This window comes from Scaptodrosophila lebanonensis, unplaced genomic scaffold, assembly GCF_003285725.1.
Source record: "Scaptodrosophila lebanonensis strain 11010-0011.00,11010-0021.00 unplaced genomic scaffold, SlebRS2 tig00000080-arrow-pilon, whole genome shotgun sequence".
Lineage (NCBI taxonomy): Eukaryota > Metazoa > Arthropoda > Insecta > Diptera > Drosophilidae > Scaptodrosophila > Scaptodrosophila lebanonensis.
Window position 1 is genome coordinate 2,892,367 of NW_022060561.1, and position 15,948 is coordinate 2,908,314.

Genomic DNA, 15,948 nt, shown 5'->3' on the forward strand with positions numbered 1-15,948 from the left:
AATGTTGCAAGAACTTAACATAAACACGATTTCCGGTGTAGAAAGAAAAAAAGAGTACATGTGCTTCTACATTTAATAAAGAGCTTTGTCTTGTTTTCATGGACGAGTTGTAAGCACATACATATCTGATTTATTGTATTGATTGAAAAATCGCTGATAATCCAACTACAGGCTAAGGGCGTAGCAGCACGAGCAAATGAAACTTCTGTCTATATGCGCACCATGTCTATATAAGCCAGAGGACTATTGAGCTTAACGAACAATCATTGTGCCGCATTGCCCGAAGATAAGTGTAATGGAGCCCCAACTAAACACCGACGAGCCGGAGCAACCTATTTACTTAATAAATTTCGAGTCGTATCTGAGACCCAAACTGCCGCACAAAGTCCATCCGCTACAGCAGTTCGTTAGGCTGCCAAAGCCAGAGAGTAATCTTGAAACGCTTAACAAAACGCTGAAGCGCCTAAAGGTGGTCAGATTGTGGCGCAAAGGGCACAGCGTGGCGGCCAAACGCCTAAGCTTATGCCACAAATGGTTCAACGGACTACCCTTGCCTAGTTTTCTGGCGTTTTTGCGGGCACGCGTCGATGACGGACTCTGCAAACGCAAGACCGGATTCGAGATCTATTGTGAGATGGCCAGCATACATGGCTTTCATATTTTCGTTGGCGCCAAAACGTGGCAACGGGTTCTCTGGTGGCTACTGATATGCACCGCCGTTCTCTTATCCCTCATCGTGCTGGTTATGTCGCACACCCTGAATGTGGACACGCCCACCATACGCATTATAGAGAGCATGCATGAGCCGACATCCAACATGCCCTTTCCCGCAGTGACAATCTGCAGTTTGAATCGCGTTTCCAAGCAGCGTTTGCAGCAGAAAGCGAGGCAGCTGGGTCTGCCAGAGGACACGCTAAGACGGCTGCCCTGGTTGGCTGGCAAAAGGTCCTTGAACATGCCACACGGAGCTCTGTTGCAATTGGCTTTAAGCAACGAGAGCTGGTCCCAGTTATGGGAGGATTTGGCACCGCCCTTGTGTGAGGCACAGCTCTTGGGCTGTAAGTGGGAGGGTCAGGCAACAGCTTGTGAAAAAATCCTTAAGCCCATCTGGACTGTCCACCAAGGACTCTGTTGCACATTTAATTACGAGAGCACACGCCACACTTTCCACAGCGGCTGTGAAAAGGGCCTAACTATACGTTTGGCAACACAGTCTGAGGATTATGGCAGCGCTGCGGCAGCCACCTATGGATTCGAGGTAATGGTGCACGAATCCTACACCACACCCGACGGCGTCAGTCCACGCGTGATTGCGCCAAACAGCGCCGAGACTTATCTGATGGTGAAGCCATTTGGCACACATGCCACCTCCTACGTGGGTGGCCTGGAGGTTGACAAGCGTCGCTGCTATTTGCCCAATGAACGCAAATTGTTTCACTTCACCAGCTACGAACAGGACAATTGTCTGGCGGAATGTCGCGGCGAACGACTTCATAAACAATGTGGTTGCGTAGCGCCCCATACCCCCAAAAGAAGGGACTGGCTGGTGTGCAAATTTTCAGAGCTAGAATGCTTGCAAAAACACAACTGTAAGTTGGAGAATTGAGTCGTTCTTTGCAAGTGTCCTTTTCCAAGCTCATTACAGCTATAAATGGACAACTGACGGAAACTGGGAATATTGAAAACTATGTCTACCTTTGCAATTGCTGGCCACTGTGTGCATTCCATCGCTATGAAATGCTAAGCGAAGTGGTGCCAATGGCTGTTAATTATCCAGTGGAGTACGAATATGACAAGTTCTTGTAAGTGGAAAAATATTAGAAATGGCAAAATTTTTTCTACGGGGGGCAACGGCCCCTGCCCCCCCCCCCTGCCTACGCCCTTGCTTCTATAAAAGGATTTTTATACTGCTTGCATCCGACTCTTCTTCATATAGTGCATCGATTTTTCGAATACTTCAGGCTATTGTGAGAAATGAATATGACAAGTTCTTGTAAGTGGAAAAATATTAGAAATAGAAGTAGATTCTTCTATAAAAGGATGTCCGACTCTTATTTACTTTGTACGGGTCCCCTCTCACAAAGCCTTACAGCCTTAAGTTGTAATATACAAATCATTTTTATAGAAGCTAACATATAAAGTCCACCGATTTCTCTCTTACTTCCGACTATTGTGAGATATAATTAAACACTTACAATAGCGTAACATAGAAAGGATTTGCTTTCACCGATCGTTCCTATGGTAGCTATATAAAATAATGAAACTTTTCATGGTTTATGATAAACTCAGTATACATATACAGAAAACAAGTCTAAATACCCAATATAGTGACTCTAGCTGTTATTGCTCAAAAGTTATCGTGGTTCATACATACAGACAGGTTGAAGGTCTGACGAGCGGTCTACCGGACAAGCCTATATTTATTTGTTGCGTCATACTGAACTTGCTTAGGCCCGTAAAATGAGGCTTGCTTCTAGCTTTTACATATTTTCAGACTTTTTAGTATACCTTTTTACACTTCCTTGTTTGTTTGCTCACCAAAAACATCTGAAAAATCGCATGTGATTAGAAAGCCTTTACTTTACTTACAGCAAAAATTTCAATGCCTCCAATGAAGTGCTTCTGCATGTTTATTACGATGCTCTAACCGCTGAGCAGTTACGCTTGGATGTCTACGAAAACTGGCTAACATTTATAGGCAAGTAATGCCAGAAGTAGTGAACTAATGAGCAAAAGGACGTATGCTTGTACTGTGTACTCGTATTAATGTATAATTTTCAGGCACTTTCGGTGGCATCACTGGACTATTTATGGGGTGTAGTTTCGTTTCTGTCTTCGAATTAATATTCTTCGTGTTTGTGCGACCCACTTGTAATTGGTTAACGAAACAACAAATTAAATATCGGCTGCGCCGCAAGCGACGTCGTCAGGCCCAGTTGGCAGCCGCTGCTCATTAGCGGTAATTAGGACAACTGGCCGCCAGTTAATTGGCGTTCGCTTCTGGACTTCTGGGTCAGTTGTCCATAGGAAGTCTAGAACCATCAATGCCTTTGCCCAAACGTCGCATATTCGACTTGCAGGAAGTGCAGGCCCAACAGCTGGCCAAGTCTTTTGGGAGCAATACGAAGGACAAACGTTCACCTAGTCAGGTCACGCTGACGCCATGGGTGGCGTTTAAGCGTTGGTTTAGCGAGAATTTGAGCAACTATTGTCAGACTACATCCCTGCATGGCTTTAGTTATATTACACGGCCCGACATCAGTCATGGTGAGCGACTGTTTTGGCTCGGCATTGTCATCTTGGCCATCATAACATCCATTGTGTTGGTGCTCATCTCATGGTATTGGAATCGTGAAACGCCTACAGTGACAGTTATCGAGAGCTCACACTTTCCCACATGGAATATTCCCTTTCCCGCAATTACTGTTTGCAATTTCAATAAGATATCAAAAACGAAAGCTCTGAATTTCTTAGACCGCATGTAAGTATGAAAAAGAAATACTTTAGTTCTATAAAACAGGGAGAATTCAACTCCCTTAGGAAGTTGAGATTAAAAAGTAACACAGTAGCCGTGTTTATGAAATGACAGCTACAGGTAGAGAGCGAGAGAAAGAGAGCAAAGAAAGCTAAACATTGAGATCAGAATCAGATTACAGAAGTGTGGGGTCTTAATTGTCGAAGAAGTCAGAAAGAAAGTCAAGTGCTAAAGAAGTAACTGAATAAACTGTTTAAGAAGTGAACTAACATAATATTTGTTAAATAAAGTATTCATAAATCAAAGAGTGTGCTAATTAATTATTTGGAATAAAGACATCAACAACTCATGCTCTACTATCTTGGGGCTTAACACCCCTATTAATCATATATGTTTCGATTTAGCACTACAGTGCTTATTTCAGACTTAAATAAAGAAAATAACATTAGCAATGAGCTTCAGTAAGAACAAACAAACAAAATTCAATCCCTAATTGGGTGAAAACGGGTATAAAGTTTTCACCCAATTGGGAATTTAATTTTTCATAATTTTGGCTTATTTCCATCTTTTATAAAGAAAATCATATGAAAATCCCTTTTCCAAACACTTATATACCTTTTATCCCCTATTTGGAGCTGAGTTTTCCATATTTTTTCAGGACTTGAGCTGCAAACAACACTTACTTTATAAAGCAAGAAAATCGTTTTTCCATTTCCCCCTATTTGGGGCTGTGTTTTCCAAATCAATCTGGGATTTGATCTATAAGCAACACTAAACACTATTTTTTAATAAAAGAAAGCATACTTAATAAAGATTCTCTTTCTGAAATTTATTTATCCCTTAGGCAGTTGCCTTCAAATGTGACGAAAATGGATTTGCGGGATCTCTTTAACTTGACACTCTATCCACCAACCCTTGTTGTGAGCAACGAAAGTTTGCAGATCTACGATCGCATTCTGAAGCTAAACAACGTAACGCTGGCCGATCTTGCACAGCAAATATCACCCGATTGCATTGAAATGATTTCGCGTTGCATTTGGAAGGGCATGAATACGAGATGTGAGAGCCTATTTCAACGCGTTGTAACCATGGAGGGCACGTGTTGCAGCTTCAATTACTTTGCTTCGGTAACCAACAACTTTCCAGAGTAAGTGCGAAGGAAATGAAGGAAAGTCGAAGTATATATTATTGTTGTTTATAGGAAAATAGCGTATCAGGTGCCCAAGCGACCGTATCGCGTTACGGGCTGCGGCTATCCCACTGGCCTATCAATACTGCTCAATCCCATGATCTCTGACTACTACGGCACCTTCTTCAGTGGCTATGGCTTCCGGCTGCTCATACACGATGCCTACAACTTTCCCGATGAGAATTCGGAAACAAAAGTCGTGACTGCGACCCGTGAGAGCTTTGTCCGCATTAGCCCGGAGTCGACATATGCCACCGAGGATATTCGCCGCATGGACCTACAATTGCGGAACTGCCTGTTTGGACGCGAACGCTCATTGAACGGACTGCAGCGATACTCTTTCGTCAACTGCATGTTTGAATGTAGGGTGCTGATGATCCTTAAGCGCTGCGGCTGCCTTCCGGCCTATATGCACAATAATGGCAGTCAGCCGACCTGTGGCATTCTACAAGTCAATTGCGTGATACAAAGCAAGCGTAAGCTGCGAGTACTACTTGTATGCTCCTTAAGTTCTAGTTTTCTCAATACTCCATCTTCATCCGTAGGTGTTTTCTCCATGGCCCTGGCTAATATTAATATTACACTGTCAATTGTGCGCCAGACAGACGACTTTCCCTGCGACTGCTTGCCAGACTGCCAATCGAATCATTACGTATCCGAGAGCACTATGGGCAAACTAAACATCACCTATTCCCTAACAAGAATGACTGCCAGGTGAGTAGAGTTTCCGAAGATGCACTCCAGTAACTATCTTTCTATATCTACCTATCTGTCTAGCCAAGCGGCTAATCGCAGTAATCGGACGGACAACATCCTTTTGCATGTCTTCTACAGTGATTTGATGTCCACCCGTTACCGCATGGAGATATTTCAGAATTGGCTATCGGCTTTAGGTGGTTATTGCTAACAACTTGACGAGCAACTTAATCGAGTTATTTTTTTTTTACTTTACAGCTTCGTTTGGCGGCCTGCTTGGTCTCATCATGGGGTTCAGCATTGTGACTGCCTTTGAATTTATATATTTTTTGACCTTTCGCCCTATCTTTAACTTTGTCAATCAGGACTAGACTAATAAACGCCTACCCTTGACACATTCGAATTAAGTCTCTTGATTGATGAGCTGCTCCTGACCTTGCTCAGTGCACTATAAAATGTCTGTTTTGTGGTTCACATTGAAAGCCCCATCCAAGATGGTAGTCGAGGAAAAATCGGATGTTCGGCGCGTCTTTAAAGACTTTTTGCGCAATAGCTATATAAGTGGGCTAAAGCCGTTTTTGATGTACACGCCCGTGCGATTTGCCAAGTGCGTAGCCAATCAGGCCAGTCAGATAAGGATATACTCGTATAATGTACACAGCAGATAAACCGTATGCCACATCTATTGACAGAGCACTCTGGCTGGCGCTACTCATCATAATTGTGGTCTGGACACATGTTGTCATTGTCAACCTAACGCTGCACTTTATTGACCAACCCACCGAGCTGCGTATGACCCCCACTCTGACGCATGTGTCCAACAGTCCCTTTCTCGCCGTCGCCGTTTGCAGTCCCAATAAAGTGAGCAAGCGTCTACTTCATGACTATGCAACAAAAATGTAAGTAGCATTTAATAAGTTGTCCACTTTTTAACAAAGTAGCCGAGATTCTTTACTTCGGCAACCATGGCCGTGATAGAATCCAGTAGCTCCTCACTGGTAGGAATAATTTGGTCAGGGGGTAGAAGAAAGGATTTTAAATCATTGCCTCCAGTGGGACGCAGCTCATAGCAGAAGGCCATTCGCACGCCTTGGGTACCATAAACCCAATCCAAACTGGCGCCAGCAGCGGGGTAGATCTCTTTGTAAATATTGCCACCAGTGTAATTGGTGCCGTAACGCTTGCTTATAGCTCCAATGGCCGCATCAAAGACCTTCTTGTAGTCGGCTGCGTTATCTGGCAGTTCATTCGTGTATCCATAGGGGTAGAGCAGCAACTGTGAATAGGCATGGAGGGAAATGTACAGATTGATCCTATCCTTTATCGAGCCAATATATTTAGACAGGGATTCAGTTTCAATTTCGGAGAAGGCCGAAGGTCCAGGGTACACGTCCGAATTGTTGGGAGTGTCGTTTCTCATAAGTCTGACCAACGTCAATCAAGGTAACAACTCCGGGATGTTGCTGAGCCAAAGTTTGCAACCAACTATAGGTATCATTCAAAGAATGGTACTCTTTCCAACTGTAGACTGCAGAACGACTCTTAACAGGCACATGGTTCCAAGCCTCATCTATGGTTTTCTGCCAGTCACCACACTCCAGGAAATATTTGATTTCCTCACGTCCCAGAATCTCCAATAGGTCGGGTACCTTATGGGGAGCGACAACCATGTGCACGTCAGTGTTCAAGCGATGTACGCCGTCCAGGAAGATGATCGAATCACTGGAGCTCTCCAACTGCTTCAGCACAGCCAACTGGGCTTCGCTCTCGGCATTGACTTTGTACATCCGATAGTTGTCATAGCGCGCACGAAGTGCACCCTGGCCGGGGCTAACCAGGGACAGCAGACCCGTTAGAAGAACTAAAAGACACTTGCTTCGGTACATGCTTTTCGTATAGCCCTGCACTGGCCAACGTAGGTGGTTTTATAGGACCCACAGGCCACGATAACCTGCATTTCCAATTAGTCAAATCTGATTTATTGTAAATGAGAATTGTCTGCTACTTTACACTAACCATAAATGCTATCTTAGTTGACTTTATCTGCAAAAATTCTGCAGCATAGTAAATCAGTTACCCAAAGTACTTCTATTTGCAACTTTTTCTACTCAGACAGCCCAGACATGATTTAATAAAAGTAAACACCATATGTACTAGAAAGTCAAGTCTCACTCAAAGCGAAGTGGTTTGTGAACCACTCTGAAGTATTTCTGTAGAAAGTCCATGCTGATATCGAACAATTAATTTACGAGTTAGATTAATTTGCTGCAGTTTTTACAGTTTTTTTTTTTTTTTAATTCCAAACTGGGTTTTTCCTTTATTTCCTTAACTATTAGAGATAACTATTTTTCTTGTAAATTCGACGATTCTTTTGGAAGCATACTATATTATCCAATTATCTAGAAAGTTAGATGGACTCGAAACAGCAATAAGGTTTGAAAATTCGACTATTCATAGACTATTCAGTGGAGTCAACTAAATTTTAGTTCGGCTAACGGCCACTCTTAGCGGCTTACGCCCCCAACCCCAAAATTATCGCAATTAGAGCTTTGGCTTATAATTTATTTTACTTTTAAATTGCTTGCCACAAAAATATGACTTTCGTTTATTAAATCGTTCGTTTTTAATCAAAGTAGCCCAGATTCTTTACCTCCGAAACCATGGCAGTAATGGAATCCAACAGCTCCTCGCTGGCTGGAATGATTTGCTCTGCGGGCAGCTTGAAGCCGGTCAGAATAGAGTTGGAAGAGGGACGCAGCTCATAGCAGAAGGCCATGCGCACATCTTGGGTACCGAAGGCCCAATCCACGCTGGCGCCAGCAGCAGGGTAGATGGCATCGTAGATGTTGCCACCAGTGTACTTGGTGCCATAACGCTGGTTAATGGCGCCAATGGCCGCATCAAATACCTTCTTGTAATCATCGCCATTTACGGGTAGGTCGCTGGTGTGTCCGTAGGGGTAGAGCAAATACTGGGAGTAGGCATGGAAGGAAATGTACAGCTGGATCTTGCTCTTTATCGAGGCAATGTAGTTGGACAGCGAGAGTGTTTCGATTTCGGAGAAGGCCGATGGTCCAGCATAGGTGTCCGAGCAGGCACTGCTGCTGGCACCCACCTCATTCCAGTGGAAGTCCCAGTTGCGGTTGGGATCGGCGCCAAAGCAAGTGCCATGCGGTTGGCGAGTCTTGCGCCACATACGGTCGGTGGTATGGGTATAGACGTAGCCATCGGGGTTGGCGTGGGGGAAAATGTACCAGTCGTAGTTCTGGGCCAACTGCTTAATGGATGCCGTCTCTGAGGTCAGCAGCTGATTGATGATGTAAGTGGCAGCAGCAGGAGCAATCCATTCACGAGCATGAATGCCAGCCTCAATGAAAATACCAGGCTTTTGAGTACCGCTCTTAGAGATTTTCACACCCAGAATAGAACGACGCTGGTAGGTCTTGCCGCCTTCGATCAAGGTGACAACTCCGGGATATTGCTGAGCCAAAGTTTGCAGCCAATTATAGGTATCATCCAGCTCGTAGTAAGCCGTCCAGCTATAGTCGCCAGCACGGCCCTTAATAGCCACACTTTCATCTGTCGCATCCATGGCCTTTTGCCAGTCAGTAGACTCCAGAGAATATTTGATTTCCTCACGTCCCAGAACCTCCAATAGGTCGGGTACCTTATGGGGAGCGACAACCATGTGCACGTCAGCGTTCAAGCGATGTACGCCCTCCAAGAAGATGATCGAATCACTGGAGCTCTCCAACTGCTTCAGCACAGCCAACTGGGCTTCGCTCTCGGCATTAGCTTTGTACACGCGATAGTTGTCATAGCGCGCACGGAGAGCACTCTGGCCAGGAGTTACGAGGGCTAGTAAGCCCACGAGGGCGACTAATAAACATTTGCTCCGCGACATGTTCGTGGAATACGCCTTTCGCTAGACGGTAGGAGTGCTTATATAGGCACTTCGGTTTCGCGGAGCGCGCCCGATAACAAGAACTTGTTAGACGATAGGGGTGATTTTGAATTATCTAAATCTAATTTATTGCATATTGAGTTGAAAAAGTCTGCAAGTTTGCCACAATTATAAATAACGGTAATCTCAACAGTCGTTATCGGGAAAAAAAATATCATAGAATATAATAAATCATCGACTTAACAGCTCGTGCGGCTCAATTGCCTAGACAGGGTCGGATTAGGTGGGTAAAAATCAAATTATCAATCAAAATTAAGTGCAAAATCTCCAAAAGCGAGGGCAATACTATTGCTGTTAACGTACTCCCTAGCTTTCGAACTATTAAAGGGTAGGGAAATTTAACCTAGTTAGTTAAGTTGTATTACTGGCTAATCTACCAGGGATGGACTCTGCCTATTATTAAAACAAATATCAACATCTGGAATAATCAATCTATAAATAAAATCTACTTTTTTACTAGTTCACAACTTTAACACTTTAAAGAGTATTAATCGCCGCTGCATCTCTTTCAATGAAAAGCGTTTGTGCTGATAATCAAGCTATATGTACATTCTTGGGTTTGTTGTACTACTAGGATTGATAAGATTTTGCGATTTTGCGATCATCAATGAAGTGAGTTCGCTAATTCCATGACTTGACTTTTATTTCTAGTCCATTCCGGTAGCTAATTAAATCTCAGAGATTTTAAAGGTTCTTATTAATTTTCAAATGCTCTTCCGTAGATTATGAAACCCAGATAACGTTTTAAAATCTAATCAATCAACATATAGTAACTAATCTATCATATTAAGGACTTTTATTTTAGCCAGCAATTGCTTTTCATTCTTGTCAACGTCATGTTTGAAATCGTAAGGGAAATGGAAGTCGAAATGGAACATTAATTACCCCCAAAATAACAAGGAATTTAGATCGTTATCAACCCACTTTATTGTCGACAGTTAAGGGCTTAAGGCCTTTGCTGCATTAACCATTTCCAGCAGTGAGTCTGTGGTTTCCTGGCCCGTTGGCACAATCTGTGAGGCAGGCAGTCGAAATCCTGTCCAGAAGCTATAGCCCGACGGACGCAACTCATAGGTGAAGGCATATTTTACACCCAATTCGCCATAGGCCCAGTCCATGCTAGAGCCGGCAGCCGGATAGATAGCGTCATAAACATTTCCTCCCGTATAACGTGTACCGAACCGTCGTTTCATACCCGAAACGGCTGCACTGAATATCCTGTCCAAGTCGCGATGATTCCCCGGCAATGCTGAAGTGTGCCCAAAGGGATAAAGCAGCAGTTGCGAGAACGAATGCATGGCAATGTACATGAAAATGGGTTCGGGTAAGCTTCTCAGGTACTGCGACAGCGTCTCAGTCTCACGTTCCGAGAAGGCTTTCGGTCCCGCATATGATTCCGAGCAAGGCTCAGCACTAGCCCCCACCTCACGCCAATGGAAGCCCCAATTACGATTCGGATCAGTGCCAAAGCAATCCTTGGCCTGCGGACTACGCGTCTTCCGCCACATACGATTTTGCGTGTGGGTGTAGACATAGCCATCGGGATTGGCATGGGGCAGTATGTACCAGATGTAGGCGCGTGCCAATTGCTGGATTGCTGGCTGCTCCGAAGTCAACAGTTCGTTGGCAAAGTAATTGGCAGTCGCCGGACTTATCCATTCGCGTGCATGCATGCCAGCTTCCAGGAAGATAGCTTGTCGGGTGTCAGCTTCCTGCTCCGCTTTATAAGCAATTCTCAAGCCCCGCAACTCTCGATTCTCGTAGCTCTGGCCAGCGACAAAGACGCTGGCAACTTCGGGATATTTGCCAGCCATATTTTCCAGCCACTGATAGGTGTCGTTCAGCTCATGGTACTGGGTCCAGCTATAGTCGTCGCTGCGTCTATTCGCATCTGCAACGGGTTCAATATCCAGCTCCAAAGTCGCTTGTGGATTGTCGTCCAGCAGCTGCTGAAGTATGCCCGCCTCTCGCAACAGCGACAGAAACTTTTCCTCATAAGTCTGCCTGACCAGCACATCCATTTTGCGCAGCTTCGGAGTGTCGATGAAGATCACATTATCCTTATGCGCCTCTAGAGGCTTTAGTACCGTCAAGTGCTCCTCCTTTTCGGGCAGCAGGCGATAGACACGGTAGTCATCGAAGCGCTGGCGTTCGCAGACAGCATTCAGCCACAGCGTGGCGAACAAATTGAAGACAAGCCAAGTGCACAGTAACTTCATGTTTGCAACTAAAGCCGAACCCTTGAGTTTCTTGGCATTTATAATGCACCGAAGAGTCCACAGCAGACATGGCTTGCATGCTAATAATACTCGTACACCTATTTTTCCAGCTATCAGCACCAGTCGTCATTGCTGAACTCTTCGTCGCCGTTCAACGTCGCTGGTTTTGTGGCAACCGATGTGGCAGCCGATGTGGACGATATGGCGCGCCGCCTGCTGTGGCTGGTTTATTTCTATTTGAATGCCCACGACGAGCCCGACTTGGAGGAAAGCGAACTGTCCCATCTACACTGGCTGCTCACCAGCTACTACAACACGAGCCAGTACTCGGTGCGTGACATTTTGCGCATTTTATCGTCCGATTGCGATGAGCTCGTGGTGCGCGGTATAGTCTTTGGAGCCCCAGTCGATACCAGAAAGTTATTCCTCCAGCGAGCCACATCTTCGAGTATCTGTTGTTTGTTCAATTACAAACGTCCCAGCTATTCACAGATTCCGTGAGCAGAAAACACCAGTAACGCAATAGATCGCCCCTCCTCTATAAAATCCACTTACAGAGAGGTGCGAGCCGAGCAAGATGCCGAAATGGCCTCCAAACCCGAAGTGGTATTCGAGTCCAATTCTATACTTAACAGCGTACAGTTCGTGCTACAGGGATCTAGTCCGGATGACTTCACCTACACCTATTTAAGCAACGATGCGTTTCAGGTAGGTTTAAGGACTACTTCCGAATAAACTGAGAATAATTAATTGCTTCGAATAAAAGTCTACAAAGCTTCTTTGTTTATTACGTGGGACCCCAATCTTAGCTATCTACCTGCTTTAACTTGAGATTTATTTAAGGCTTCTATTTAATATCCATACCAAAAAAGGAATTTATAAAATAATTTTGTAACAGATAAAATATTAAAGGCACAAGGAAGGGTATCGACACAGTATTTCCGTCTGTCTGTATGAACATCGATTTCTTTTCCTCCGCAAGAGTTACGAACACCAAATTAAGAATTTATTAGTATTTTATAGTCCCTTTATAGTCCCTATTTAATATCCATACCAAAAAAGGAATTTATAAAATAATTTTGTAACAGATAAAATATTAAAGGCACAAGGAAGGGTATCGACACAGTATTTCCGTCTGTCTGTATGAACATCGATTTCTTTTCCTCCGCAAGAGTTACGAACACCAAATTAAGAATTTATTAGTATTTTATAGTCCCTTTATTTAAGACTTATATTTAATATTTATGCCAAAGAGCGGTGCTATACAAAACATTCATATATTAAAGGCACAAGGAAAGGAATCAATACAGTTCTTTCGTCCGTCTGTATGAACATCGATTTCTATCCCTCCACAAAGGTTACGAACATAAAATTAAGCATTTCTTAGTATTTTATAGTACCCGACTACATTCTGAAGTTTTATCAAAATCCGTGAAAGCTAACTCTGCTCTTTGAACTGTGTATTTACTTCCATTGCAGGTATATCTTTTTCAGCAAGAGGACTATGCTACGATACAGTCGAGTACTCTAGGTGAGCTACTTATTGATCATAATACAATTGTTGAAATACCCATACAACCCAAATTTTTGGAGTCTTCTGCGACGGTGCGTGGTGTTTCGCCAGAGAAACGTTTGTGTTACTTTCCAGATGAGGGCAGGAAATTGTTAAACTCGTCCTACTATTCTCTGGAGGAGTGTCTAATGCTTTGTCGCATGGCCAGCATGCTCCAACACTGCGGCTGCGTTTCCTCAACCATGTCGGCAAGCACCGATCATGTCCCCGTTTGCTCAGTGCTCGACTTGCCCTGCCTATTGAAATGGAAGCGGATTTGGTACGGATTTAAGGAGTTCTCCTATGTGCAGGACCACGAGGACGACGATGATCAGAACGTCAAGCAATGTGGCCATTGTCTACCCACTTGCAATGGCGTGGAATTTCACATAACGACTAATGTGGCGCCTCTGAGAAAAGCTTATGGCAATTCTGGCTATTCCTTTGGCCTACTGTGAGTGAGGATCGAGCAAGAAATATCAATGATCTTTATCGGATCTAAATTTTTAGCAAGGGCCTCAAAAATGATCGTCCGCTGGCGATAATCAAGTTATATTTCAGGCTGCGATACGCACAGGCAACGGCAATGGACGTAGCTAGCGATTGGGTGGTGTTACTCAGTTGAGTAGGAATTGAAACAACTATTAAAATATTACTATATATAAATGATTTTTGTTAACAGATCGTTTTGGTGGCATTTTGTCGCTGATGTATGGCTTCAGCATCATCACTTATATAGAAATATTGTATTATCTGACTGGCAAATGGTTCGTCTATTATTATCGGGCTTTTAAGAAAAGGAACACAGCAACTGTCAACGCAGAACCTCCCACTAACGAGCTATACTGGAAGGAATTGTCACCGAAAGGCTTAACATCACAGCAGCAGCAATGATAGAAAACTAATTTCACATACAAATCAATTAAATTTTCAATTTCGAATTCAGCATAATAGATGATAATAAAATTTATAAATAATGGAAATACGCTCCGTACTTACCACATTATATACTGTATATATTGAAATCGTTTCATATGCTCACAAAAATCAACAATTGAATGAACTTAATATCAAAACGTGTTGTAATGCATGCTAATAATGTTTTGCCAACCAACCAGTTTAATAGTCGTCGCCACGCGAGACCACCTCCTTGCAGGTGGGTCGCAGCATAATGGTGTGCTCGTATTGGGCCGTATAGCAACCTTTGATATCGCACAGCGGTGGATAGGCCTCGACAATGCCCTTGTCGCACAGATCCTTGAGCGCCATTTGATATTTGGTGGCGCCGGCGCGATCCAACCAACGCTTGCAGAAGGCCAGCGTGCCGAAATGCTTGTTAATTGTGCCCAGCAGCTGTTTGGAGGATTGAAGGCGCAGCGGCACAAATGGCAGATCAAAGTTCTTCATGTAATGCGAGCAGTCCATATCATCGTGCACGAGACCACGACCAGTTGAGCCAAAGGTTTCAATGGCATAGAATTCGTCCTCCTCCATGCGTGTCGATTCGCCGCCCTTCACAATGGGCACCGTCTTGCCCGAATGTATGCCTGCAAAGTGCCAAATGAAATTAATTGCTGACATAGATAAGTCACTGATTAATGCCTACGGTAGGGGCTAATGGAGTGTCCATTTAGATTGCGTATCGATTTGATGGGATACGTCTTGCCGTCCAGTTCGATTTCGTAAGATTCCATTACCTCTTGAATGGCCGCGCCAATGTCACATAGACGGACGTCAATGCCCGCCTCCTTAATACCCGTGTTGGTCGCCTCCTTGACCGCCTGCAGCAACTTGTCGTACTTATTGTTGAACGTCAGTGTAAATGCACAATCAATGATACGCCCTTTGATGTGTGTGCCAAAATCAATTTTGCACACATCGTCGTGTTGCAGCACCGTTGTATCGCCCGCATTGGGCGTGTAGTGGGCGGCACAATGGTTCAGTGAGCAGCCGGTGGGGAAAGCCAGGCCGGCCTCCAATCCATTCTCGCCAATAAGACGGCGCGCCGTATTCTCAAGTTCTTCGCAAATCTGTATCATTGTCATGCCGGGCTTAATGTATCCCTGCATATACTGACGTGTCTGACGATGCGCCTCGGCAGCTTGACGCAACTCCTGGTAGATATCATTGTGCATGCGATCCAGCGTGCGTTTCTCTTCCGAGGTGAAGCGATCCTTGGCAGTGCGATCGTCAGGCAGATCCTTGGGCGTGGGATGCTCCATAATCTGACCCTCGGGAAAGGCACCATTCGGAAAGAGCTCTGCAATTGGTATGGTGGGTGGATCCGTTTGCCCGCCCCCACTTTTCTTGCCCTTATTCTTCTTCTTACTTGCCGCCGCTGCTGCCGGCGCCGACGCCGCCGCCTTTTTTCCAACACCATCGCCATTTGTTACAGCATTCCCATCAACGGCGGCATCTTCACCGCCCTCAGCAGCCCTCTTGGCAGCTGCTTCTGTTTTCGCGTATACAAATGCATTTTAGTTGCAATTTTTACAATCGGATCAAAAGTGCAGGTCACTCACCTTGCCGCAGTTTTTTATTGTTCGGCTTTGGTTTCTTCTGTTTTTTCGCATCTTCACCAGTAGGTGGTGCGACAACTTCGGGCGCAACGGCCTCCACATTCAGTGCCTCAGTTGCGGACATGGCTTTGTTTCTTAATTATTTGTTGATTAATTAAATAAAAGCAACACTCGCGCACTTCGCGGACTGAGTAATGAAAAGGAAAGAACAAAAGCACGAGGCAAGCTGCTAGTGTTGTACAACGAACAAACTAAAAGTTACTTTTCAGGGCAGACTACGATAATTACTCTCATATGCCATGTTTTTGTAATAAACTTACTAATTTATATATAA

At 44.4% G+C, this 15,948-nt stretch overlaps 7 protein-coding genes across 7 annotated transcripts; 3 read left to right on the top strand and 4 right to left on the bottom strand.

The window, feature by feature from the left end:
• The first annotated feature begins 295 nt into the window (after positions 1 to 295).
• On the top strand, positions 296 to 2,957 carry LOC115626057 (pickpocket protein 11). Its single transcript, XM_030521309.1, has 5 exons — positions 296 to 893; positions 990 to 1,589; positions 1,646 to 1,802; positions 2,592 to 2,698; positions 2,782 to 2,957. The coding sequence occupies exons 1-5, from the start codon at positions 296 to 298 to the stop codon at positions 2,955 to 2,957; spliced, it is 1,638 nt and encodes a 545-aa protein (XP_030377169.1).
• Positions 2,958 to 3,044: 87 nt separating this feature from the next.
• LOC115626170 (pickpocket protein 11) lies at positions 3,045 to 5,731 on the top strand. The gene is made up of 6 exons (XM_030521445.1): positions 3,045 to 3,481; positions 4,320 to 4,622; positions 4,677 to 5,140; positions 5,210 to 5,378; positions 5,460 to 5,557; positions 5,619 to 5,731. The coding sequence occupies exons 1-6, from the start codon at positions 3,045 to 3,047 to the stop codon at positions 5,729 to 5,731; spliced, it is 1,584 nt and encodes a 527-aa protein (XP_030377305.1).
• A 123-nt stretch (positions 5,732 to 5,854) lies between these two features.
• LOC115626058 (sodium channel protein Nach) lies at positions 5,855 to 13,989 on the top strand. The gene is made up of 7 exons (XM_030521310.1): positions 5,855 to 5,967; positions 6,053 to 6,259; positions 11,654 to 12,040; positions 12,101 to 12,251; positions 13,023 to 13,549; positions 13,606 to 13,715; positions 13,778 to 13,989. The coding sequence occupies exons 1-7, from the start codon at positions 5,855 to 5,857 to the stop codon at positions 13,987 to 13,989; spliced, it is 1,707 nt and encodes a 568-aa protein (XP_030377170.1).
• LOC115625739 (zinc carboxypeptidase A 1-like) lies at positions 6,238 to 6,913 on the bottom strand. Its single transcript, XM_030520892.1, has one exon. It carries the CDS (start codon positions 6,778 to 6,780, stop codon positions 6,271 to 6,273), a length of 510 nt encoding a protein of 169 aa, XP_030376752.1. The 5' UTR covers positions 6,781 to 6,913; the 3' UTR covers positions 6,238 to 6,270.
• Positions 7,902 to 9,267, bottom strand: LOC115625738 (zinc carboxypeptidase A 1-like). Its single transcript, XM_030520891.1, has one exon. It carries the CDS (start codon positions 9,262 to 9,264, stop codon positions 7,984 to 7,986), a length of 1,281 nt encoding a protein of 426 aa, XP_030376751.1. The 5' UTR covers positions 9,265 to 9,267; the 3' UTR covers positions 7,902 to 7,983.
• Positions 10,263 to 11,543, bottom strand: LOC115626013 (zinc carboxypeptidase). Its single transcript, XM_030521260.1, has one exon. It carries the CDS (start codon positions 11,541 to 11,543, stop codon positions 10,263 to 10,265), a length of 1,281 nt encoding a protein of 426 aa, XP_030377120.1.
• Positions 13,990 to 14,087: 98 nt separating the features above from the next.
• Positions 14,088 to 15,795, bottom strand: LOC115625734 (methionine aminopeptidase 2). The gene is made up of 3 exons (XM_030520885.1): positions 15,618 to 15,795; positions 14,702 to 15,547; positions 14,088 to 14,642 (listed from the first exon to the last, which is right to left on the bottom strand). The coding sequence occupies exons 1-3, from the start codon at positions 15,736 to 15,738 to the stop codon at positions 14,215 to 14,217; spliced, it is 1,395 nt and encodes a 464-aa protein (XP_030376745.1). The 5' UTR covers positions 15,739 to 15,795; the 3' UTR covers positions 14,088 to 14,214.
• Between the last annotated feature and the right edge of the window lie 153 nt (positions 15,796 to 15,948).